Source organism: Cervus canadensis, chromosome 11, assembly GCF_019320065.1.
Source record: "Cervus canadensis isolate Bull #8, Minnesota chromosome 11, ASM1932006v1, whole genome shotgun sequence".
Lineage (NCBI taxonomy): Eukaryota > Metazoa > Chordata > Mammalia > Artiodactyla > Cervidae > Cervus > Cervus canadensis.
Genome location: NC_057396.1, coordinates 35,414,252 through 35,439,891, shown reverse-complemented (window position 1 = coordinate 35,439,891; position 25,640 = coordinate 35,414,252). Strand labels below are relative to the sequence as shown.

At 45.5% G+C, this 25,640-nt stretch overlaps 1 protein-coding gene across 1 annotated transcript in view; it reads left to right on the top strand.

Moving 5' to 3' along the window:
- The first annotated feature begins 11,348 nt into the window (after positions 1-11,348).
- SPON1 (spondin 1) overlaps positions 11,349-25,640 on the top strand; it is a 301,240-nt gene continuing 286,948 nt past the window's right edge. Inside the window, exon 1 of the mRNA XM_043481615.1 lies at positions 11,349-11,790. Within this exon, the coding sequence (XP_043337550.1) occupies positions 11,553-11,790 (238 nt within the window). The 5' untranslated portion in view covers positions 11,349-11,552. The remainder of the gene's footprint in view (positions 11,791-25,640) is intronic.

Genomic DNA, 25,640 nt, shown 5'->3' with positions numbered 1-25,640 from the left:
TTAGGCACACAGTCTGCTGCACACAGGAGGGATAACCCTGCCTGGGGTGTTGGCGAAGGCTTCTCAGAGATGCCACTTGAGCTATGTTTTTAACGACAAGAAGAGGACTGACAATTAGCATAAGAACCTTTCTAAAAGGTCAGCATCCCAGATACCAGGACTTATTAAGAAGAATGAAGAAATAGAGACAAAACTGAAATGTAAGTTTAATGAGTTAATGGAGCTTGATGAATGAGTGCACTCTGTGTTCTGGCTCTCATATCACTGCATTAAATGCACTGGGTTGACAAAGAAAATTCATTTCACATTTGAATCTTCTCAAGAGAAACTCCAACACCACAGGCTCAGCACAGCTCTGCTCCTGTCACAGCAACTTCCCTCGTGGTTCCCTGCTCCAGACCTTATGCTCCAGACCAGATAGCCCCCTCAGCACTGTGCCTCCGCTGCATGCTCCTATGGTCAGTGCTACTCGGGATGCCTTTCTCCCTCATCCCTCCAAATCCGACCCCTCCATCAAGTCTCACTGTTTGCCTGATACTTCAGGACCATTCTTACCTGCACAGATTCCTCCCCCTGTGCAAGGAACACAGAGATCATTTGTCTTGGTTCTTAATTGGCCCTGAAATGTGTCTTGCAGATCTTCGTGGGCTCTCAAATAGATTGTGACCATGGGTGAACCAATCACCTAACTTCTCTATGCCTCAGTTTACTCATCTGCAAAATGGAGGTAATAAATTCACCCAGATTGTTACAAGGATTACATGAGTCCATATATGTGGAGCATTTAGATCACCACTGGCTGGCTCATTGTAAGCACATTACGACTGTGATTATTACAGGACAGTGTGCCCTCCTGTCCTTCAGGGATTTGATAAAGGGCTCAAAATTGTCAAAGTCGCCACAGTCTGATGAATGAATAAAATGTGTTCTATTCTTACTCCCTCTTACTGCTCAGACCAGCAGACATGGTTCCAATTTTCTAAGAGAAATAATTTGGAGCTGAGTTATGTTTTGGAGGCTTTTTTTCCTAGGTCCTAGCTCTTTGAGCTCTGCATACAAAGTAACAGTTGGATGCAGCTTATTTAGAACCACAACCCAATCCATAAACCTGACACTTCAGCAATTATATTTTCCAGATTGGGAGAGGTGCAAAACTTGGGCCATGGCTAATTGGAAGACAAAGAAAGTTTTTTTTTTTTTCTTTTAATTTGTAGCACATGGAAACTTCATTATGGTGGGAGGAGGAGGGAAGCATCTTTTCTTCTGCCCTGTTTTGGTTACTCTTATGTATTCCCTTGTGTATTAAATACCCTTTCTGGCCACTTCTGTCATCTTCTCTCAAGTTCTGTTGTCTTTTACTGTGTCTCCTTCCCTCTTGTCTTCTTCATGTCAACAGGCTATACGGATGTGAATCCATTTTCTCCTCTATTCTTTTCCTCTCAATGACTTTCTCTAGTTTAGTCTTATGTGTGAGCAGAGGAGTTGCCAGTCTGCACGCCCTGGAAACTCTCCAAGACCACAGGTACCTGCTAGGTTATAGAGTCTAGAATCCACTTCTTTGGTTCATCCTAGGACACCATTGTGAATATCCACACACGTCATTTGATGAGCCTCATAGAGGACACAAGAAGATTATTCTTCTTTCCATTAGCATGCCAGCAAGGGTATCAAATCGATCTGTTGGTTTGGAAATCAGAGCACGAAACAGAGAGAGAGCAACACAGGACAGCTAAGTTTTGAGAATCTTTCACATGGAACTTTGGACACAAAACCTTAACAACTCCCAGGCCCCCAGCTCCCATCAGTCATCTGGGCTGGAGACCTATTGCCTTGGATAGTCTACTGTACAACCCCTGTTGAAAGACCTCTTAAATGGGACATTGTTGTTGTTCAGTCACTAAGTCATGTCCTACTCTGAGACTCCACGGACTACAGGATGCCAGGCTTCCCTGTCCTTCACTATCTCCCGGAGTTTGCTCAGACTTGTGTCCATTGAGTCAATGATGCCATACAACCATCTCATCCTCTGTCGGCCCCTTCTCTTCCTGCCCTCCATCTTTCCCAGCATCAGGGTCTTTTCCAATGAGTCGGCTCTTCGCATCAGGTGGCCAAAATATTAGAGCTTCAGCTTTAGCATCAGTCCTTGCAATGAATATTCAGGGTTGTTTCCTTTAGGATGGACTGGTTGGATCTCCTTGCAGTCCAAGGGACTCTCAAGAGTCTTCCCCAGCACCACAGTTCAAAAGCATCAATTCTTTGGTGCTCAGCCTTCTTTATGGTCCAACTCTCACATCCATACTTGACTACTGGAAAAATCGTAGCTTTGACTATACAGATCTTTGTCAACAGAGTGACGTCTCTGCTTTCTAATATGCTGTCTAGGTTGGTCATATCTTTTCTTCCAAGGAGCAAGCATCTTTTAATTTCATGGCTGCAATCACTGCAGTGATTTGGGAGCCCAAGAAAATAAAGTCTGTTACTTTTTCCACATTTTACCCATCGGTTTGCCATGAAGTGATGGAACTGGACATTAGTTTTTTGAATGTTGAGTTTCAAGTCAGTGTTTTCTTGAGTTTATATCATCTCATACCGTCCCCTACCCTTGCCAGCCCATGGTTTCCCTTCGTGAATTCATTATCTCAGGAAATTATCCTACCACTGACGTCCCTCGCATGGCCCACGTGAGCGCCCTCACAGCCATCCCTGCCTCCCTTCCCCCCGCCTGCCATCACCATGTACCTAGTCCTGTTCCCCCTACCTCCTCAACAACCCTTCACGTCACTCCTTCCTCTCAGCTTTAGCCATGGCCCTCCTCTGGACTGACGTTAAAGCCTTTTAGCATATGTCCCTGCCCCCAAACTCTCACCAACCATCCATCTTACCTGGTGCCACTGAAAAGGTCATTCTGTCACCCCAAGGACACATCCTGCCTTTTCACGCCTCTCTGCCTTTGTACTAGCTGTTCCCTCTGCTAAAATGCCTATTCCCCTTGTCCAACTGGCAAGTCCTTATCTATCTTTCAAGGAGGTGTTGAGTGGCTTTTCAAATGTTACCTTTTCCTGGGCTCTCACCCCAAGCAGAATTAGTCACTCTGCTCCGTGCTTTCATTAATACTATCTGGTTTTTCATCTTAGAAATATCTGCTTTATCTGTCTTTTTTTTGTCTCTTATCTGTCTGCTTTATCTATTTCTCTTTATTTGTCTCTTTATCTGCAGCTTTTTGAAGGCAGGAATTTTGTCTTGTCTCTGTATCACTTTCCTCCCAGTTAATCAATAACTGTTTGTTGAATGAAAAGATTGAATTTCATAAAAATTCATTAAACACACGGTTCGTGCAGACACATTATTCTAAACACAGTGGAATGATGTTTGACTCATTATTCAGTGACTTTCTCAAAGGGCAAACAATCCAGTCTACCATAGACCCAGGGAGGCGACCTTATGAGCGCCTTACCGCATTTTGCTGCATGTTCAGTTCACCGTCACCAGGTGGCAGCAGTGTGCCGTGGGCATGTGGTCCAAAGTCTGACGTCTCAGAACTTCAGAAAGGGGGCTGCACTTGGTCGGGGTTGCTAAATTTATAGCAAGCAAGCCACAGGGGACATGTGGTCTGTGTCCACGTTCTGGACATGACTGGATTTGCAAGAGTTTGTTCTTGGGAGCTGCCCACAGCTGTACCTGGCATAGACTGTGCTGCATTCATACATGATAGCCTCTCTAATTAGAAAGCCAAGGCCGGGAGACTGAGACAGCTCCAGACTGGGCCCAGGTCTACATCTTAGAAGAGCCCCCCACCCCCCACCGCATACACACACACACTGTGTGCTTCTCTTTAGCTTCTTCCAGGGATGAACTTCCATTCAGCTGTACAATGACAGGGACCTTACTGATGGCTTTTGTCTACTGCAGTTCACACAAAGGCTATGATGAGGAGGTCTTATGTGACCTCAGTTGGAACAGTTTCAATAAAGACTCGTGAGCTGTTGCCAAAGTTCCCTGCAAGGAGAAATGAATGGAAACAGCAGAGACAGCAAGGAAGAACAACTCTTTCGAAAGTCTGGCTCTGAGGCATATTCAGAGAACAGCTGGGGAGGGCAAGGAGACGGCAGTGTAAGGCCCAGTGTCCCCTCAACCCGGCCCTCTACGCCTACTCCCGTCCCAGGATGGGGGAGACTCACCCAGGTCTGCAAGCTGAGAATGTGGACAGAAAGGGAAACTGAACTGTGGGCGAGCCAGACAGAGGAGCATAACCAGAGAAGTGTTCAGCAGAAGGCAGGAGAGGATGAGGACAGGAACACAAGCAGCGGGTGAGTCTTGGAAGAACAGAAGAGTAAAATCCCTTCTTTTACGGCAAGAAGTGAACTTGGGTTTCACCAGAGTTTGGTTTGATGATAGAGGAGGCAGCAGTTTGAGGAAATTCATGCCTAATGTCCCTTCTTTGAGGGTGGAATAAGAGACCAGGTTACCCCCCAAAGAGTGAGAATAGCAAGAGTGATACGACAGGCCTAAAACCTAATAAGGACTAGAAGGAAGAAAGAAAGCACTATGAAGAATGGGAAAGGAAATTGATTGATTAAGAACTTTGGTTGAGAGTAGAATTCATGAGTTTGTAGAACAGCAATTGGAAGAGTTACCATGTTTTTTTGCAGCAGAATTCAGAAGTCAGGAATAGTTCCATTGTTCTTCTTAGTTGATCTAGAAAAATAAAAAAGGCGACCTAATGAAGAGCGTTGGTGAGGATATGGTTAAAATGGTTAAGCATGATGTCCAAATTGGATGGGGAAGGAACTGCCAACAAGATGGGCTGGGAAAATCAGAACTGATTAAGCAATTGGAGGTCTCAATGACATAGAGGGAGTGAGGCGATGGGACCGCTGGGAGTGGAATGAAGGAGGACCATTGGGAGCCATTATTTCCAAAGCTGAGGATATTTCTGCAGGGGAGGGCTGCTGATATGGAAGGATCCAAGCTCTCTGGAATAGAGGAAGTTAGAGGGATGGCTGAATATCATTAAAGACTCTCTAGTTTCCAAAGACGATAGCAGGAGTGAGGATGGGCTGGAAGCCAGTGAGCCCCTTGCAGAGTTCTTTGTGGCTGCAGGGAGCGACCTGAGGCTATAGCTGACAGAGGTGGGATGACGGAGGATGAAGGAGTGTAAATCCGATATTGCGAGCTTTCAAGTGAGAGGGACTTTTGAAGGCTATTCTGGGATGCTGGTCTGGATGAAGCAGTGAAAAACAGGTGAAGTGCTACAGAGAGTAGAAGGAAAGGTAAAACTGAATGGAGACCAAAGAACTGGAGAGATCAGGTGAATGGAAGAACCCATACCTTGGGTGGAATTGTAGGATGGATCCAGTGAACTTCAGAAATCCAAAGGTAGCGTAATTATATATAATTTGACCAATGCCTGGAACATAACAGATGCTGGATAAACTCTCTTCAGTTAATATCTTTTGCTTTTAGAATTTTTAAAAATTGTATTTTGGTATTCACTGTCCATAACTTGGACTCAGAATCTACTGGCTTCCTGTGGACAGCTTCTGGACTTCTCTTAATGACAGATCACAGATAGTTTGTTTAGTACAATTGAGCTTTCTTCGTTCATTGTCCATTTACTTTCTTTATCTAAAACCCCCTTTCCATAAAATTTCTGAGTATACCTCTATGAGTTATAGGAACAAAGACATAACATTTCTAGATTCTTGTCCTATATTAATAGCAATACTAATTTTTTTTGTGAATCACTTTGAAGTTTATAAATTGTTATCTCAGTTACTTGTTTATTTCTCAAAACCCCAGGCAGTAGGCAGGGTGGGTATTACTCTTTCCCAGTTTTGTACATAAGCAATTTAGACAGGAACCGTGAGCCCCCAAGACCACTCAACTTCACAGCCAGAACGTGGGAAAGCCAGATGGAAGCCTGGCACCTCAAGTCTGAATTATAAGCTGCGGTTCCCTAAACTGCAGTTTAAATTTGTTCAAAGTGCAGATTCAATAGGTCTGGGATGGGGTTTTGGAATTTGCATTTGAGAGCAAACATCTGATGCTTGTGTTTCAATGACCATACTCAGAGAAACAATAATCTAGAAACTTCTTTTTCCCTTCTCTCTTAGAAAAAAAGAGGGGCTGATCTCACCTCTTACCAATCAAAGGAGTTTTTTCTTTTTTTTTTCTCTTAGAGAAGTGGAGCTCCCAGCTCTTCTCTTCTGTGACCTACCCACACACACTGATAAAGTTAATTATCTGCCCTGGCTAAATGACTTTCCCTAGCAACACCCTAGCAACTAACATCAGTTCTGCCTTAGGCTACAAAACTGGAAAGAGATTTCTTGAAGTCCAGTGTATTTTACAACAGAACGAAACATCTGAACAGGAAATTAAACAGAAAGTAAACTGGATTCATTGCTAGGAGATGAGACATAGACATACGAGACAGTTCACAGCAATCTACTGAACACAATAGTCAAAATAAGAAACTTTCTTCTCACAAGTTCTACTGAAGTCTGGAGGAGAGACTGCAAGACTTCATCCCGTGGAGGAGAAGAGAATTTCAATGGGCAGAAGAAGGGAAGACATCCTAGGTGATGGGAAAGTGATAAACAAAGTTTGCCAATTCTGAAAGTGGGGAACACAGGGGATCCAGCTGGCGAGCACTGAGAGCTCCGTCTGGAATCTATGACCAGATCATGGAGGGCCTTGACGTTCACTTGAAGAACTTGGGCTGCATCAGAGGGTCCTGGAGGCTGTTATTCACAGAAAAATACTTATGGAGCCAGGCACCATGATGTGCATGGAGGACACAGTGGTGAGCCCCAGAGACAGTCCCTGCCCTTATGGGTACTGGAATCTAGTGATGGAGACAGACAGTGAACAAACACCAAATGTAGAAGTCAAACATAAAAGTGACCATATGATTATAACACAACACTTCCCTTGTTGGTGGCTGGTAAAGAATCTGCCTGCAATGTGGGAGACCTAGGTTCTATCCCTGGGTTGGGAAGATCCCCTGGAGAAGGGAAGATAATTATAAACCTTAAGAATATTAAGAGAAAGATATCAAGTTCCAGGAGAGCATATAAAGAGGGGCAGGACCTATTCAGGGAAATCTGGAAGGACTTCTCTGGGGAAGCAGTTTTGCACTGAGATCTGAAGGATGCGTAAAAGTTGGTCGGGAGAGGATGGTGGGTGGGAGAGACGAAAGCACTGGATTCTAGGCAGAGAGAACCACACAGACAAATGTTCATAAAACTGAAAAGCCATGGTGGCCAGAGATCATGAGAGCAGGGGCACATGGCCTTGAGAGGCAGATCAAGCAGGGCCTCGGAGGCCACATTAAAGATTCTTTGTTTTTAGAGCCCTGAAAAGCCAGTGGAAAAGGATTTTAACTGAGGGATTGACATTCTAGTCTGCATTTTAATAAGGATCACTCAGACTTCAGTTCAGAAGATGGACTGGAGGAGAGAAAGTGTAGACATGGGCAGTCCAATTAGGAGGCTGAGCGATGATGACAACTCAGACTGGTGTGGTGCCAGAGGAGATGGCAAAAAATGGACACATCTTAGAATTGGAAACCAGTGACTTGCTGATGGATTGAATCTGTGCAGAGAGCATGGTGGTCTGACTGGACAGTAGAGCCGGGTTAGGGAAGTTTAGCTTCAGTAGAGGAACTGCAACTCCATGGGCTGCTCAGAGCCTGCTGTCATAGCCCCAGTGCTGGGGTCACCACTGTGTAGGGGAAAGAACCCCATTGTTTTGAATCCTGGTTCTTTTCTTCCTCATTAGCCATGGTACCCAGACAGTAAGGGGCTTCCCTGATAGCTCAGTTGGTAAAGAGTCCGCCTGCAATGCTGGAGACCCCGGTTTAATTCCTGGGTTGGGAAGATCCGCTGGCGAACAGATAGGCAACCCACTCCAGTATTCTTGGGTTTCCGTGGTGGCTCAGCTGGTAAAGAATCTGCCTGTAATGCAGGAGACCTGGGTTCGATTCCTGGGTTGGGAAGATCCCCTGGAGCAGGCAATGGCAACCCACTCCAGTATGTTTGCCTGGGAAATCCCATGGACAGAGGAGCCTGGAGGCTACAGTCCAACGGGTTGCAAAAGAGTAAGACACCACCTAGTGACTAAACAACAATCTGAAAAATAGCAGAGGGGATGGGGCCTCCTACCTCACGTGGTTTTCCTGTCAATGTTGAGTGAGAAGTTAAACTATTCTGTCCCTCCCTGCTCCGTTTCCACCCACCTCCATGTTAGATTTGAATATGCTGATTTAGATGAAAAGACTTTCAAGAACACGTAATTGAGCTATGGGATGTAAAATAAGCTCCCCGAAGACAGGAGCCACATTTTATTTATTTTGGTAGTTTCCTGTCCTCTGAGATAAGATTGGGTACACTCTCCTGAACAACTTAGTTTGTAGTGGTTATATCACCATTATAATTGGAAAAGATTCCTGTAACTATGTATTTAAAATATCTGCCTCTCCCCTAGATTGTAAAATCCACAAAGGCAAGTAATTTATTTGTCATGTGTCCCAGTAGAGAGCACGTGGAGCACATTGGACATGAATGAATGAATGAATTTTTGTTCCCTTTGGAGTCCACCACTTAGCACAGAGTTGGCCCCAAATCCGAACTCAAGGACAGCTTGCTGGGTGCACAGGACTGTGCACTGTGGAGTCTACGTGAAACCTGAGCCGGTCCAGCCACAGTGGAGATAATTCACTCAGGACACAGAAGTGAATTTGAATGTCAACTCCGTAAAGGAAGGCTGCTAGCTGGAGCAGGTGCTGCTAAGGATCAAGGAGAGTCAGGCTGAGAAAAGAGCATAATTGGCATCTGCCAAGGGAACTCTGAGAGAAGGTGCCCTCTTAATCATGGCGGGGAGAGTCTAGCACATGGACTGGGGGCGGGTGAAGAGGAATGGAGGCCTCCGATGCAGGTGGCTCCTCTGGGCTGTTTGTTAGTGATGTCAAAGAGAAAAACCTGACCTGGAAAGCAAAGAAGATTGCTTTTTAAATGCAGGCTCTTGAGGTGTATTGACAGCCCAGGGGAAGGAGAGGGTGCTTAACCAAAGCTTCCGAGAGTGCTTCGGATGCTTGAGCATAGAGGGCAGTCAGAGGCATTACCGGCATCCCCAGGCCAGACCTGATCTCTGTTAGTGTGATACCCAGGGCCAGACCCACCTGTTAAGCCTGGGGGTGGATGTCAGGCCCAGTATTTTGCATGCTTCATTTCTTTAACTCTCAGTTCAGTTCAGTTCAGTCGCTCAGTCGTATTTGACTCTGCAACCCCATGATCGCAGCACACCAGGCTTCCCTGTCCATCACCAACTCCCGGAGCTTGCTCAGACTCATGTCCATTGAGTCGGTGATGCCATCCAACTATCTCACCCTCTGTTGTCCCCTTCTCCTCCTGCCTTGGGACTGGATGCCATGATCTTGGTTTTCTGAATGATGAGACTGTTAAATGTCATTTAACTCTAGCACCCTCTAGAGAAAGGCTATATATTAGCCCACAGGCGTACATGCACCTTTTCTGAGCAGGAATCTGAAGCTTGGAGAGGTTAAATAACTTGCTCAAGTCTCACAGTGGGTGAGTGGCAGGACTAATTTTTTGTTTGTTTGCTTTTTTATTTTTAATTGGAAGATGATTGCTTTACAATATTGTATTGGTTTCTGCCATACATCAACATCAATCAGCTATGGGAGTATATATATGTCCCCTCCCTCTTGAACCTCCTTCCCACCTCCCGCCCCATTCCACTCCTCTAGGCTGTCTCAGCACCAGGTTGAACCCCCTGTGTAATACAGCAGGCTCCCGCTGGCTATTTTACATATGGTAATGTGTATGCTTCAGTGTTATTCTCTCCATTCATCCCACTCTCTCCTTCCCCCAGTGGGTCCACAAGCCTATTCTCTATATCTGTGTTTCCATTGCTGTCCTGAGAATAGGTTCATCAGTACCATTTTTCTAGATTCTTTATATATATGTGTTAATATATGATATTTGTTTTCTCTATCTGACTTACTTCACTCTGTATAATAGGCTCTAGGACAAACGTTTGATTCAGGTCTGTCCCCAAGGAAACACTGGGAGAGATTCTTGCACCTGGCTTTCTCTGTCTGGCTTTGGGGTTGGTGCCTGAGGCTCTGGCCAGTAAGCATTCAGGCTCAGCTCCTCTCCAAACATCTGTCACTGGGGACTGGGAACCTGAACTAAAGTCTAAGCCAAGAAAACACAAGCTTTTCTTTGAAACCTTCAAAATCTCTTTCCAGAGCTCTATGGGGACTCCCCTGGGCTCTAGGCACTTTTGTCTTTGTGGGCTTCTTCCTTCATAAAGCAACAGTAAACATTATATTTTATGACTGTGTAAATCAAAGTACACATAAATTAGTACTATATAGTAAAGTATTTTATTAGACCTAAATTTTTTTTCTTTTGATTTTAAAGAGAACATTTTCAGGAATCGCCAAAAGTATTACACGGCGTAGCACTGTGCCTACGGGGGCCAGTGGATGAATCATTCTTGCTCCTTTCCATCCATCAGTCTGACCTGTTCCAACACACTATGAGAAGGGCAATAAAGTCAGACAGCCATGGCATCTGACCCTGACTTAACTGGTCAAAAGCCTCAGTTTGCTCCTCTGTAAAATGAATGAAAGTAATGTCACATTTATTCTGTGCAGTGAGAGTGGAGAAGGTGAGCAGATGTAAGTAAACCTCCCAGAATATGGCCAGGCACAGAGGTGAATGATAATCGCTAGTTGGGGCCGACTCTTTGCAACCCCAAGGACTGTAGCCTGCCAGGCTCCTCTGTCAATGGAACTCTCCTGGCAAGAATACAGGAGTGGATTGCCATTTCCTTTTACAGGAGATCTTCCGGGCCCAGGGATTGAACACAGGTCTCCTGCATTGCAGGCAGATTCTTTACCATCTGAGCCACCAGGGAAGCCTACTATTAAGAGACGTTTCTAAATATAAAGACAGGTCAACTTAAAAAATATCAGCAGATACATGCTTGACTTTATCTTATAAGGTATAGACAGTGCATTAGAACATGGCACAGAGTAGGTATGCAACAAAAGTTAGTTCTCAGTCCATCCCTCCTTGGAGCACCCGCCTGCACAGGGTCCAGGGATTGGGGTGGCAGCCTCGTGGTGGGACAGAGCCCGCAGTGTCCCTGGACCCTATGATTTCCTCGCCAGACCCTGGGAATTCAGCGTCGCAAAATAAACACCACCGCGCCGCTAATCGCCAGCTCAGAAACAAAACAGCGCTGCGCTGGGGATCTGGGCAAAATCAGCCCTCCCTCCTCCTCCTCCTTCGCCGCGGCCCTCCCTTCCTCGCGCTGCTGGGCTTGCTCAGCTCTGCTCAGCGCAGCGCAGCTCGGCAGCCGCCTAGCCTAGGCAGCACGGTCTCCGGGTCGCCAGCACCAGCTCGGAGCTCCGCTGCCCTCCTGGGCTCTGCCAGGTCTCGTTTCCGCGGGGACCCCTTCGGGCAGGAGTCGTGTGGCGACAGCCAGCGGCCAGGGCACAAAGTTGGGGGCCCGCGAGGATGAGGCTGTCCCCAGTGCTCCTGAGGCTGAGCCGGGGTCCAGCGCTGCTGGCCCTGGCGCTGCCCCTGGCGGTGGCGCTGGCCTTCTCCGACGAGACCTTGGACAAAGTGCCCAAGTCGGAGGGCTACTGCAGCCGCATCCTGCGCGTCCAGGGCACGCGGCGCGAGGGCTACACCGAGTTCCGCCTCCGCGTGGAGGGCGACCCCGACTTCTATAAGCCGGGAACCAGCTACCGCGGTAAGTAGCCCGCCGTGGTGTTGGGGGCGCGGGACCTGGCCCCCGGAGGGCGCCGACCGCGCGGTGCCGGAGGAGGGCGCACGGTTCCCAGGCGCACGGTGCCAGCGCAGCCCGCCGAGGGCCCTTCTGTCCTGGATGCCCTATCCTTTGAGCTCCGAGCCAGTGTCCGGCGCCGTCGCGGGGCCGCAGCCAGGAGATGCAGCCCCCAAGTCCGAAGCGCGGTTCCCGGGTGTGGGCCGGAGCTGAGCGACGCGTCACTCTGGCCTGGCTTCTACCTCGGCCGGTTCCAGGAGAGCGGTGGAGACTCGCCGCCTTTCTCCAGATCCGTCTCTGGGGTCGAGGGGACCCTGGCTTCTTTTAGTCGGGTCCTAGGCAGGGTGGTGACTCCGGCTTTCCCCACTCCCATCCCTGAAGGAGAGGAAATCAGCTTTTCACAGACCAGCCCCCAGTGGGACGGTCATTCCAGCTTCCCCGGACGGATCCCTACAAGAGAAGGGACTTGGGCTTCTCCCCTAACTGGTCCTAGGGCGGGGGGAGGAGAGGAGAAGAGCCTGAAGCTTTTCGGAAGGTTGCCTGAAAAGAACTCCAAATATTCTTTGACGGTCCCAGGCGAGGGAGAAGACCCTGGATTTCTAGGACAGGCTCCCAGTGGACTGAGAGCTCTAGGTAGTTTCGAACAGGGAGGGGAATCCAATCAAGACCGAAAGGGAAGCCCAGATTCCTGAGGCCTGCTCCCTGGAGGCCAGAGCGGCTCCCGCAACCCCGAGTCTCAGTACCCCCAGAAAAGCGGTCTCTAAGCTCCTCAGCTGACAGCCGGCTTTCGGGAGCGCAGAGAGGGGATGTCCAAAGCAAGTGAGCGCCTCCCGGGCCTCACAGGCAGCTCGATCAGCACAGACCTGAAGACCCCTGACGCCATGCCCAGAGCCCAGAGCCCCTCTCTTAAGCCGGGTCAACTCCCCATGCATCTTTTCGCTGCCGTTCTCCATCAGGAGCCAGGACACCAGGCAGGGAAGGAAGCCTGCCCAGCCTCACCCGGGGCCCCGCGGGCGGGGAGTGACAGGGCACGTGTCCCTTCACCCCGGGCCCTTTCATAAGTCGATTCTGGGGCTAAGCAAGGAAGAGAGGGGCTTCGGGGCACTCGTGGGGCAAACGGGCCCACAGCCACCGCCCTTCCATCCCCACTTTCCCCCGTTCCTAAGCGTCGCGAGAGGAAGCTATGGGGGCAACATTGGAGAAAGTTTGGGGTAGTGCCAGCTGGAGTCCGGGTCACACAGGCGACCAGAACCAGGGACCACCCTTCCCAGAATGCTTCTCCCATTTTCCTGGGTTTGTGTTCCCGATTCTCTCCGCCTGGAGCTACCCAAAGCATAGTCGGCTTGTGGACGCGCTCCATGCCTGGCGGGCAGTCCTTGCAAGCCCGCGCGGCTAGGCTGGGCGGAGGGGGGGAGGGGGGGTACTCTGCGCGGAAGGCTGGGGGTGGGGTGGAGAACACCCGGCCCGGCCCCCAGGGCGCTGGCAGCGGGTTGGCCCGGCAGCCCAGCAAGCCGAACCTATATGCGGTCGCAGCCTCTTCCCCCCAGCGGGGAAACAGCCAGTCCCCTCCGTGGACGGGAGGGAAGTGGGCGTAACCCCACTGGCCTCTTCAGCCCTCCCCCAAACCGAGGACCTGAGTTCCCTGGGAAAACTGCCCCAGCTCCACGTGGCAGCGAAAGAGGTGGCTCTGCAGTCCGTCCTGGGTTTAGTAGCTGTGTGACCTTGTGCAAGTCCTTTAATTTCTCGGATCCTATTTCCCAGTTATTGAAATCAGATGTTTGTCCAGCTACCCTGGGCGGTCTTAGGGAGTAAATGAGTGCATAAAGATGATCGTGCCTGAGCTACAGTGGGTTCCCCGTATATATTAGTTTGAGTTGTCTATGAGGCCCAAACGGTTTAATAATTGAGGGATGTACACGGTCAGGTTCAATTTTGTTTCTGCCACGTGTGCGTCTGTGTGTCTAAAAGTAGGTTTTCTCAGCACTCCTTCAAGCCAATCTACCAATGGATGCCAGTTACCTGGTTCTCATGAAATAACTGAATGAATGAATGATTTCTCCATATTAGGAGGTTTGCTTAAGACTATTCCTAGTTTAGGACCAGGAGAATTTCTTTTGGGGATAATCAAGGTTAGTCTGCAGCACAAGAGTCCTACTGGGTCTCTCTTCCCACATGAATCTTCCCAGTTTGACTGAGCACTGGCAGTGAGGGATCCCAGCACTGAGATAGAGATGCAACTGCGATTCACATGAATAGACAGGTTCCATGACGGCCTAAGTATCCATGGACAGCAGGTGAAAACTGGGATTAGACTTTCACTTTATAGATTATGCCAGCCTACAATGTTAGTCTTGAACTGTGATGCCCGACTCAGGCTATTGGTGGGCAATCATCTTACCTCTTTTCTGGTGGCTAAGAGATCTTGCAGGAACCAGGCTAATGCCTTCTGAGTCAATACTTTGGATTAGCAAACCTGATTCCGCCACTCAAAGTTAGGAAGAAAAAGGGCACTGGCCTGGTTTTTGACATTTTCTGTTGGCTTATACTTTCTTAGAATAGTTACATTAGAGGTAAATCTAATACATTGTGCTCCGGGTATTGACTTAGGGCTGTGGAAATTAACATTCCCCTGGTGTTCTGTTTGCTTTTTTATTTTTTTACTGAATTAGAGCCCCTCACAATCTTTGGAATCAATGGCCTGTTTTCCTGCCTCAAACCTTTGTCCTCAGGATTCCAGTTCATCCCCACAGAGCTTCCACTCTCCATGCCGCCACTCCCACCCTCCCATCTCATCGTATCCTTTAGATATTCTAGACTGGAGTAAAATGGTCACTATTTAAAAAAAAAAAAAAAAGGAAACATGGGGTTTCTTCTCAACAGTCAGGATCCAATTGAGATGATGATTCAGCCTTTTCCCAAGTTGTTAGTACTATATTGACTGCCTCCTCTCTCCCACCACATCTCTACCCTCCCTCCCTCTTTCCCTCAATACCACTCCCTCTGCAATAATTGTGCTTTAGAAAGCTCTGAAAGGCTTGCTCTGTTTCTGACCATGGCCTCCTTTGAAAAAGAGATTACAGTGATTAAAAATAACAAGTTGAGGATCCTCAAGGGGCTTCCCTTATAGGAGGACAATTTGCAGGACCAGTCATTCCCAGATCACAATTTCAAGCCAAATAGAAGAAAATCAGCTGAAATGTTCAAGAATTGATTGAAAATAAGAGACTCTTTTGTCTGTCCAAAGGTCTGTTTATTAGGAAAATAAAGCCAGACCCTGGCTAATGAGAGTGGCTTTTCCTAGATGCTCTTTAAAGGGAAATTTCAAGGAACTTGATGGGGAAAGAATGTCCAGGCGAGATTTCAAAAGCTTGTCCAACTTCAAGCATAATTAAGGGATTATTCTAAACCGGGAGGTTTGGAGACCTCCAAAGCTGCTTTGCCTTCTCTTTCTTTTTCTCACTCTGGGGCACACACTGTCATAAGAATGTGTGTCCCAGAGTGTCCCATCTCCACCTGGTAGAAAGAACACAGGCTTTGATGTTGGCTGGGTCTGTTTCCACTCTGGCTCAGTCACACATTCACTGTGTGACTATAGGCAGGCCACTTTACCTTTCTGAGCCACAGTTTCTCCACCTGTAAAATGAGACAGCTTCTCCCACTGTGCTAGTGTAGCTGTGAGAATTAGAAATAATCCATGTCAAAAGAAACTGTCATACAGTAGGATATATTATATATATATACATGCACACATACATACATACATACATATATATAATGTTATGAGATCATTATTTATTTTGGAAATAGAAAAATACTTGGCAGCTAACACTGGATAAGACATTGTGTTAAGTGCTTCCTACTCATCTTGCATATTCTTTCCAGTACTTTGGGACAATTTACTATTTTTATTTTACAGTTGAGGACACTAAGCCTCAATAATCAGTGGAGTAAGGATACAAACTAAGGGATCTCTAACTGCTAAATCTGTACTCATAACTAGTTTTCTATACTGACTCAATAAAATGAATTAGTGGAATGAATTCACCCTGCTACCCTCAGTCTTCCGGGTGGTGTGTCTTTGTTGAAGGAAAACAGCAACAACAAATCAAGATAATAACTGACATATCTTGGGACACTAAGTCTGAAGTGATGGGTCCTTATTTACATTTGCTTTTTTTCTTCTTGTAGATTTCAGTATTGCATTTGCCCATAAACCAAAGGATTAATTTAGAAACATGAAGAACCTTGCCAGACGTTGGCCAATTCCTTTTGTGTGGGGAAACAGAAACAAATTGGAAAGAGAGAAACCTTAATTTGACTCTTGTTTTATTTTTACATGCAGATATTATACTACCATGTCGGTAAAATTATACGTTTGAAAAGTATATACATAGAATATGAAAAACTTAAGCTGGATGAGGTCTTTTAAATAAACTTTTTATGTAATGGTTTTTTAGAATTAAGCACTGCTGATGATATTGTAATTATTTATGAGTGACCCTCTTGTTTGCTCTTTTCTTTTTATTATATAACTTTAATTTTTAACTTTTGCTCTCTTTTTTTAAGTAGTTCAAATCGTTAATAAAAATTAAAAAGATGTATACATATATAAATGCTTAATGGTTGTGGGGCTTGTTCCTTTGAGTTTGATGAAACACAAAAGTCAGAGCATACAAAAAATGAAGCATATAAATTGAAATTTTTCAAGGTTTAAAACTTGAGTACTTACCTATACAAGTTGAGTGTACCTCTCCAGCTGGCTGACTGAACTGGAACAAGAGATTATAATTGTTGAAATGTTTACAAACATGCTATTTGCTTATTATACATAGAATGACAGATGTAGATCAATACCAATTTCTGTAGAGGAAAAAACTTTAGCCATCTTGTATTAATTAGGATACAGGCTAAGCTCATTACAAAAAGGCCAGAGAATACAATGTTTTAAATGAGAGGTAAATGGGAAGTCCAAGATGATGGGCAGCTTGCTGCACATGGCCACCCAGGAACCCAGGTTCCTTCTCTCGTTGCCCTGTGTCTTCTAGCACTCTGCAATCCAGAAGTAGCCACAAGTCACAGTACCTGAAACATGGCTAGTCCAAATTAAGCTGTGCTATAAATATAAGACACACACTGGTTGTTGAATAATTAGTATGAGAAAAAGAATAAATTTCTCATTAACAATATTTTGTATTAATAACATATTGAAATGATAATTTCAATTGTTGTTTAGTTGCTAAGTTGTGTCCAACTCAACCGCATGGACTGTAGGCCGCCATACTCCTTTGTTCATGAGATTTTCTGGGCAAAGAGTGGGTTGCCATTTCCTTCTCCAGGGAATCTTCCTGACCCAGGGATTGAACCTGCATCTCCTGCTTGGCAGGCAGAATCTTTGTGCCACTGAGCCACCAGGGAAGCCCCAATAATTGCATATGCAAGCTAAATAAAATATAGTTAAAATTAATTTTACTTGTTTTTCATTTGTTTCTACTGGACACTTATTAACAAGTAAAATGAATCTCCCCTGGAAAAATAATGTCTCACGTTCTCTTGCTCAGTGACAAGTCCTCTAGGTGAGTTTTCTCAATGGTGTGTGAATCATTAGAGGGAAGGAGTGTTGGGTGTTTGTGTGTGTGTACATGTGCTTGCATGTGATGCGCTGATAGGGTTCATACTGAGAAGAAAAAAGGGGCCAATATGTCAGAGTAGCTTGTCTGCCTCACCCTCTTCCTCAGTAAAGGAGGAAGCAGCAGGGAAAGAAAGGATGAGGGAAAAGTTGGAAAAGCAAGAAAATGCAAGAGAGGGAGAGGAAAAAAGAGAAGAGGGTAAGAAGGAGAAACAGAGGAAGGGGAAAGGAGGAAAGAAAAACTTCACTGGGATATACATTTAGAATGAAAAAGAATGAATTTACATTTTTTTTAGATTTTTAAATTCTTAATGAAGAATATCATTTTCATCCTTTCAATGGATAATTTCCCTCAAATCAGACTCCATTGATCTGATATTGTTTTATTAAGATTAATTTTAAAATAAGTGCTCTTAATTTGCTATGGACTTTACTAAATTTTCTGATATCAAAGTTTTTTAATTGATATAGTTGATTTACAATGTTGTTAGTTTCAGGTGTACAACATAGTGAATCTATATGTACATATATTCTACATATATTCTATATATACATACATACATGTGTGTTTTTCAAGAGAAGAGTCCTATCTTACTTGAGGGTTAGATTCAAGAGTCATTATGGAAAGCAAAATCACATAAGTGAAAATTACTCCTTAAAAATCCTTTGCAAATGTACATAAATTATCACAAGGATACTAGATTCAAACTAGCCTTATTTATGTGCCCCTGCAGATAGTTTTGTTAGTGGGGAATAGAAACATACTGATATTTCTCAGGAAGTCCAGCATCTATTTTTCCCTCCAACATTGGAAGAGACCAATGTTTCCTCTGTTGAATACTGTATAAAACCATTGGTTTGCTTGTCCCTAGACACTGACGTGACACGTATGAAATACTCACCATCTGATGAACTGGGAGAACCAAGAGTCCCAGCTCATGCTCACTCAGGCACATGAATACATGTATGTGCCTGAGTGAGCATGAGCTGGGAAGTGGCAAGTGGCCCAAATGATCTCAAGTATTATTTCCTCTCTCTGTTTTTAATCTAATGGTGTGCAATTGTGTCTGGTTCCAGTCACATGCATTTCTCTGGAGCACCTACTATGTCAGAGAGCTCACCATGTCACACAAGCTATCTGTGTGGCTGGCTAGTTCTTGCTGATTTAAAGTTTCCCGTGTTTACTGGGTATCTTGGCTGGGCTGGAGTTGAGGCTAGGATAGGAAGAGTAAGCAGTGAGGTAACACCCCCAAGAAGGCCTTTTTGAGCTCTACATAGACAAGGCTTCTAACTTTCAAAGTTTAAAACTTGAGCACTCACTTATACAAGTTAAGTTGTCCCTCTCCAGCTGGCTGACTGAACTAGAACAAGTATTCAAAACTGCCATGAAAAGTTCAGGGAAACTTTAAACAGGAGCCTGCTCACATCCACTGATTTGCTGGGGTCCAGGAGACCCAGGGGAAATAACCTGGATCCGGTCTACTGTTGTAGTTCTGATATTTGCAAACACAGACCGGGTGGGAAGGACAGGGAAGGGCTTCAAGTACAAAACACTGTGTGGGGGGGTGGGAGTGTGGGAGGATGGGCAGATGCAGTAGTGGGAAGACCTGAATTCTCGGTGTTGCAGGAAGCTCTTCTGATGCTCCTCTTCTTCCCTTTCCCCCTCTCCTCCTCTCTCTCCATTTTCTTTTCCTCCTTTTCTTTCTCCACCTCCTCCTCACAGCAGCAGCCCTGCCCTTTGAATTTCCCAAATACACCGAGCTCATTCCCACTCCAGGGCCTTTGTATATGCTCTTCTCCATGCCTAGAATGCCCTACCCCCTGATCTTTCTATGACTCACTCTGTCTTTTATGTCTCAGCTCAGATGTCATTTCTTTAAAGAGGCTTCTCTGACCACCAATTGATGTTTCCCATTACTTTTGCCTGGTGTTATTTTCTTCATAGCCCTGAACCACTCTCTGAAATGATCTTGTTTATCACCTGCTTCCTCAAGCCAGAATACAAGCTTAATGAGAGCAAAGGCTTGTCCTTTATTATTGGCTACTTTATTGCCAGCGCCCCAGAACATTGTGTGGCCATCACAGGCCCTAAATCATTATTTATAGAAAAATGAAAGTATTGTTTAAATCCCAAGAACCCCTCTGAGAGAGAGATGTGAGATCTTCCTCTAAGAGAGCTGGATAGAAGGAAGGGACAGCATTTCTCCCTCTGCCAGACAGAGGTGAGACCAAGGGATGGGGACAGATGGCAAGGATCTCCAGGCGGTGGCAGCAGAGAGAAAGGATGCTCAGTGCCCTGGGGGTATTGGCTGGAGCCTGAGGGCTGGCAGATGGTCTGGGTCCAGGGTGAAGGCTGTTGGAAGGGAAAGACTAGCAGTCCCATGCACAGTGGAAAGCGGAATTGTTGATGGTTCAGAGGTGAGGAGCACATGGACAGCAGGCAAGAGAGCAAAGGGAAGCAGCTGCAGCCTCAGGTGCTGACTCTGACTACCTGGAGAAGAGGGCACAGGGGATTGTTGAGCCCTCAAACCTAGACACCAGTTATTAAAGTGACTTTCCCTGAAATCAGCGCTTTGTGGAGTCATGTGTGTGGTTTTCAAACCTAGCTATGCATCAGAATCCCTTGAAAAGTTAAATATATACACACACACGTGTGCACACACATATATTATATTATATATATATATGTATATATATATCTTCACTGGCCCCACCCTAGCAAAAGGCTGGATTCCAGAAATCTATATCCTTTCTTTCTATCTTTTTTTTAAAGCAAGATGATGAGACGCAAAGAGAAGGTGGTGACTTCTCTGTGCATGTGCTTCCCCAGCCTCCTAGTCCCACATACTTTAGCACCAGGTCACATCACCGCCCTGTCCTGTTACTGTCAACACAGTGGCCCGTGGCGTGTCCTCAAAACCGACGACACAGTGGTGGCATTCCCCTGCCTTGGCTGTGAAGTGGTGGGAGGGAAGAGCTGCGAGCTTGCTGTAGGTGACAGCACTCGCAGGAGCGGAGCCTGAGCCGCGGCGGACTGCGTTGTATTCTACATCTCGGCTGCCGAAGACTGCCTCACGTGTAACTTCTACTCATCGTTTGGGGTCTGTCTCTTGGAGTCCAGCAAAGTAAGGTCTCCCCTTGGCCAAGTGTCAGACCTTGAGGTGTTTGTGGAGAAACAGCTGCCGTAAATTCTGATTAAATTGCTTGTTTCTTCAACCATTCTTTGTAGGACCCTGTTTCTTATTCCCTGCGCCTTGGACTCCAGATGTGCTCTGATAGGGAGGGAACATGGTGGAAGGGTTATCTCCCTCGTTCTGGACACTGTGTTTGTGTTAAGCTTGCCAGGTCTCATGTTCGCTGTTTTGGCAGCTGTGTCATACTCTGGAATCATACTGAGCTTGCAGCCAGCAAAAAATTCCTGAGATTTGATGGGAAGGCTTGCTGCCCTCCTTTGCCTGTACTAGTGAAACTGTTTCTTGAATATCAGCTTTGATATGATTCCCCATTAGACTTAATCCAGCATGTTTGGGCCCATCCTGCTAGCTGTCAACCATTCATGAATCTGGCTTCTGTCATTGAGTGACCTATTCACATAATCTAATTTTGGATCATCCACAATTTTGACAAGCAAGACTTAGAAGTCTTTATCTAAGAAGTTGGTAAGAATGATGAGCAGGTTAGGGCTTAGGACAGAGCATTCTGACCTGCCTTAAAATCTTTCTCTAAAAAGCTGACATCCAATTAAAATAGCTTGGAAGTCAACCAATTTTCTGTTGCCTCAATGGCATTTAAATACTAACTGCCACCCTGCTGGTCAACCACCTCAGTTTAGTTACAGATACTGTTTCTTTAGCTTGTTAATGAATCTTACAGTCTAGGTCGAATTATTTTCTTTCTTTGCTCCCAAATTAGTCCAGTCTTTCCATTGCAAGTAACAGGAACAAAGTCTAACTAAAGCAAAAAATAGAATTATTGAGCCCTATATTTGGAAAGTTCAGGGGTGGATCTGGCTTCAGGTTTAAATGGATCTAGGGACTTGAACAAAGTTCTCTCTCTTTCTCTTTTTCTCTCCCTTTTCCTTTCCTCTCCATTGTTTCCGGTTCCTTTTTTTGCCTTCTCTCATCTTCCATCCTTTATCTCTTGGCAGCATTTTTGTGTGTTGACATAGTTTTTCTTACTGCAGATAAACTTTCTCTAGGGAATGCCAGGGAAGGTAACTGTTAACAACCTTCAGTGAAAAGTCTTTCAGTCAGTTCTGTAAGTGAAAGAAAAGTGCTTTTCCCTTTAATTCCAAACTGAAAAATTCGAGGGAAGGGTTCTGATAGGTCACATACCCAGGGGAATGGGATACATTACAATATGGAGGTAAATTGCTTCTGTGTCACTTCTGTGGCTTGATATTTCAGGAAGGAGAAGGGAGACAATGATTGGCAGCCCCAAAGATTACATGATCAGAGGAAAGGGAGATGTGGGTATCTTAGCATGTGTTCCTTAGAACTTCCTTCCCTAGTCCGAATCCCCAGCTGCATTCTCTTGGCTGGTGTATCTCTGAGACGGAAGCATCCTTCCCATCCATTCCTCTTCCCATCTACATATTGGTCAGCTCAGGGCCCATTCACCTGGCTCCCAGCTATTCCACAATGAGGGAGCACATGGGGGAAAGAATGAACTTCTCTTGAGTTGTGCAATGTATTTGTACACCTTATCTCCTTTAGTCTTTATGACAAATGCATGAAATGATAGTGATGATCCCTCTTTTAGGAGAGGAAACTCATTTATCTTTAAATATATTTTATTAATTTAGCAAAATTTATAAATACTTAATATTATAAATATTCATTAATTAGTTGTCATAATAACAATATAAATACTATTAGTGCCATTTTACAGGAGATTGTCAGCTGAGATAATGAGAAGTTAAATAATCAGCCCAAGGTAACATGTAGAAAGCGGAGGGCATGGCAACCCACTACAGTGTTCTTGCCTGGAGAATTCCCGTGGACGGAGGAGCCTGGTGGGCTACAGTCCATGGGGTCGCAAAGAGTCAGCCACAACTAAGTGACTAAGCACAGCACAGCAACATGTAGAAAACAGGAATTTGAGCCCTGATCTGTTAGCTACATCCATTATACATCCATACCTACAGCCCTTAAAACCTTAAATATGCATGATCTTTAGTTTTGAATGGGAGGGAGTTCATCTCTCCCAGGGAATGTTGGGAACATTCACTGAGGAAGGTCACCCAAGAGAACAGCATAAGCCAGCCCCACCCCATGACTGGCTCACCCTTGCTCACCCAGGATTTGTAATCCTGCCTTCGTATTTGCCAACCTGTCAGTAAGCACCACCTGCCAGCTCCTGGCTAGGTGGGCTGAACTGCCAGTTTCTAAGTGAGGCATGTGAGTCACAGCTGTCCAGAGCTCCGCAAGTTTTGCAGAATCAGGATGGGACCACTATAGCTAATGTCATACTCCGGCAGTCCTTACAGCCAGCCCCATGTTAAAAGTTAAGGCGGCAGCTCAAGTTCATTGTTGCTGATATGTGGGGCATGAAGACTTGGCATCTCAGTAACATAGAGCAGGTGTATGGCAGGGGCTGGCCTTGTAATGGAACTGGAATCTGGTTTAAGATCTTCTCATTGAGGTTGGGACTGGAAGGGTCTGGGGTGGGGAGAGTGGCCTAGACAAGATCCAGTGATGACAACAGGCATAGCAGATGCCCTGAAGTTTATATTAGAGGGTTGACAAACCAATATTTGAAAGGCCAGAAGGTTCTTTGGGAATTAGGTGGGACTGGAGTTTTCATATACTTAGGAGGGGAGAACTCCACCTTAGGTGGAGATCTGAGGCCAGGCCCCAGTGTGAAACATCAGTCCTCATATAAACAAGGCAGGCCAGAGAGGCCCTTGCCTCTGAGCTGGTTTTTAGGGAAAGGTTGTAATCCGTCTTCCAGTCTGGTTTTCCTAAAACATAAATTAATATGACATTCCCCAACTCAAACCCTCCATTGTGTCCTTGTCACCTCCAGAATGGTATCCACACTTCTTAGCAAGACTTCAAAGATGTTTCAAAGACACTTCTCCTCTTCCTCCCCTAGCCTCTTATAATATCCTCTCTCCCAGCTTGCAACTAATAAAATACAGACTTACTTCTGATTTGTAAAGCCAAAGCTGACCCACCGTGCCTTCCCCTCTCTCTGAGATGCTGTTGTTCCTCTTTTCCACTGGACAAACTCCTATACTTCATTCAGTTTGCAGCTCAAATGCCCCTTCCTCCATGACTCACCTTTAACTCCCCCAGTAGACACAGACGTTCCCTCCTCTGGGATCCCAGAGCACTTCATTCATACATCCATAACACCCATCATATAAAAATACCTGCCAATGCAGCCTTTTCCCCCAGCTCTTAGACTGTGTGCAGAGGCTAGGTCTTTTCTCTGTGTGTCTCTAGAGATGTAGTTCAAGACAGAATGGGTCTGTGTTTCATAAAGTTTACAAGTTATTAGAGGAGACCAGCATTTGACAAATAACTCACAAATATTTAATTGAGATTGGGTGAGAAGTATTCAAGGGGAAAAAAAGGTGTGTTGAAAGGCTATATTGTGTGGGGGTGGGAGGGGCTGAGAGGCCATCATGAGACTCACTCTCTAGGGCGTGAGGAGCTGCAAGAAGACTCAGTTAATTATAAAGACTTATCCAAACCTGTGCAGAACCTGGCCCTGTGACTATCAGCCCCAAAGACAATGATCTCCACTGCAGTCCTCTCAGTGGTCCTCCATTGTCTCTGGAGACTCAGCCTCTGGAGATTGACCCTGCTGCTGCTGCTGCTGCTAAGTCACTTCAGTCGTATCCGACTCTGTGCGACCCCATAGACGGCAGCCCACCAGGCTCCGCCGTCCCTGGGATTCTCTAGGCAAGAACACTGGAGTGGGTTGCCATTTCCTTCTCCAATGCATGAAAGTGAAAAGTGAAAGTGAAGTCGCTCAGTTGTGTCTGACTCTTCGCGACCCCGTGGACTGCAGCCCACCAGGCTCTTCCGTCCATGGGATTTTCCAGGCAAGAGTACTGGAGTAGCGTGCCATTGCCTTCTCCGAGATTGACCCTGAGGACCAGCTTTTTAAAACTCATTGTAGGTTAATCAGCTTGCTGAGTGTCATGATCTTTATCATTATCATCATCATCATTTTGATCATCATCTTCATTCCCAACATCACCAAGACCACCATCATCATCCTTTACAATTTTGAATCCTTTATATATATGCCAGGCACTGTGGTAAATGTTTATTTAGTCATCTTTACATTCATAAAGAAAGGTAATATCATTAACTCCGTTTTTTAAAAATGAGTAACAGGGAGGTTAAATAAGGTCATATACTTATTAAGTGGTAGCTCTGGGACTCTAATCTGAAATCTTTGCTTTTAACCAGTTCCCTGTATATGCTCCAGAGTGGCTCCAAATGGACTTTTAAAAAATTTTTTATTTTAATCCTTCATAAGCTTTTTTCTTTAATTTCCTGGGTCTCTTAATGACCTCTCTTGGGAAGAACTTGGGAGGAGTCATTAGAGAGAAGATGCTATTATTTATTGCCAAGCAGTTGTCTTCAGTCAATACTGGGACTCAGAACACACTGCACGTTTGTTCCTTTGAGGAGTCATATAATGGGGCTCACTAGAGGGATGGGGATCTCCTCTCTTCCTTCAAATTACACTGTGTGACACAGTCATCACCACCAGTAATTATGGCTTGAAACGCCAAGTTCAGCCTCCAGAGCCTCCATCTTCTGGATTGTGTTCAATAAGGTAAAGTAAAACCTTCGTTTTCTAGAACCTTCAGGAATGCATCATTTTGGGAAGCTGAGTTTATGGGTAGCCCTTTAAATGTTCTGCACAGATATACAAAAAGATGCGTACTCATCATTCAGAAACATTGTTTAATAATAATCTTACAAAACAAAATTTTAATACAGAAAAGTTCACAAGTCTTGCATCTTGGTGAATCATCACTAGTTGAATATACTCATGCACTGGCACCCAGATCAAGGAATAGAAGGACCTGCACTTCAGAATCACTCCTTGTGTCCCCTTCCCACACTTGAAAGCACTGATCTGACCTCTAGGTTCATAGATTATTGCTTTTCCTGGTTTTGGACTTCATATAAATGTCATCGTACTTTTTGTATTCTTTTGTGTC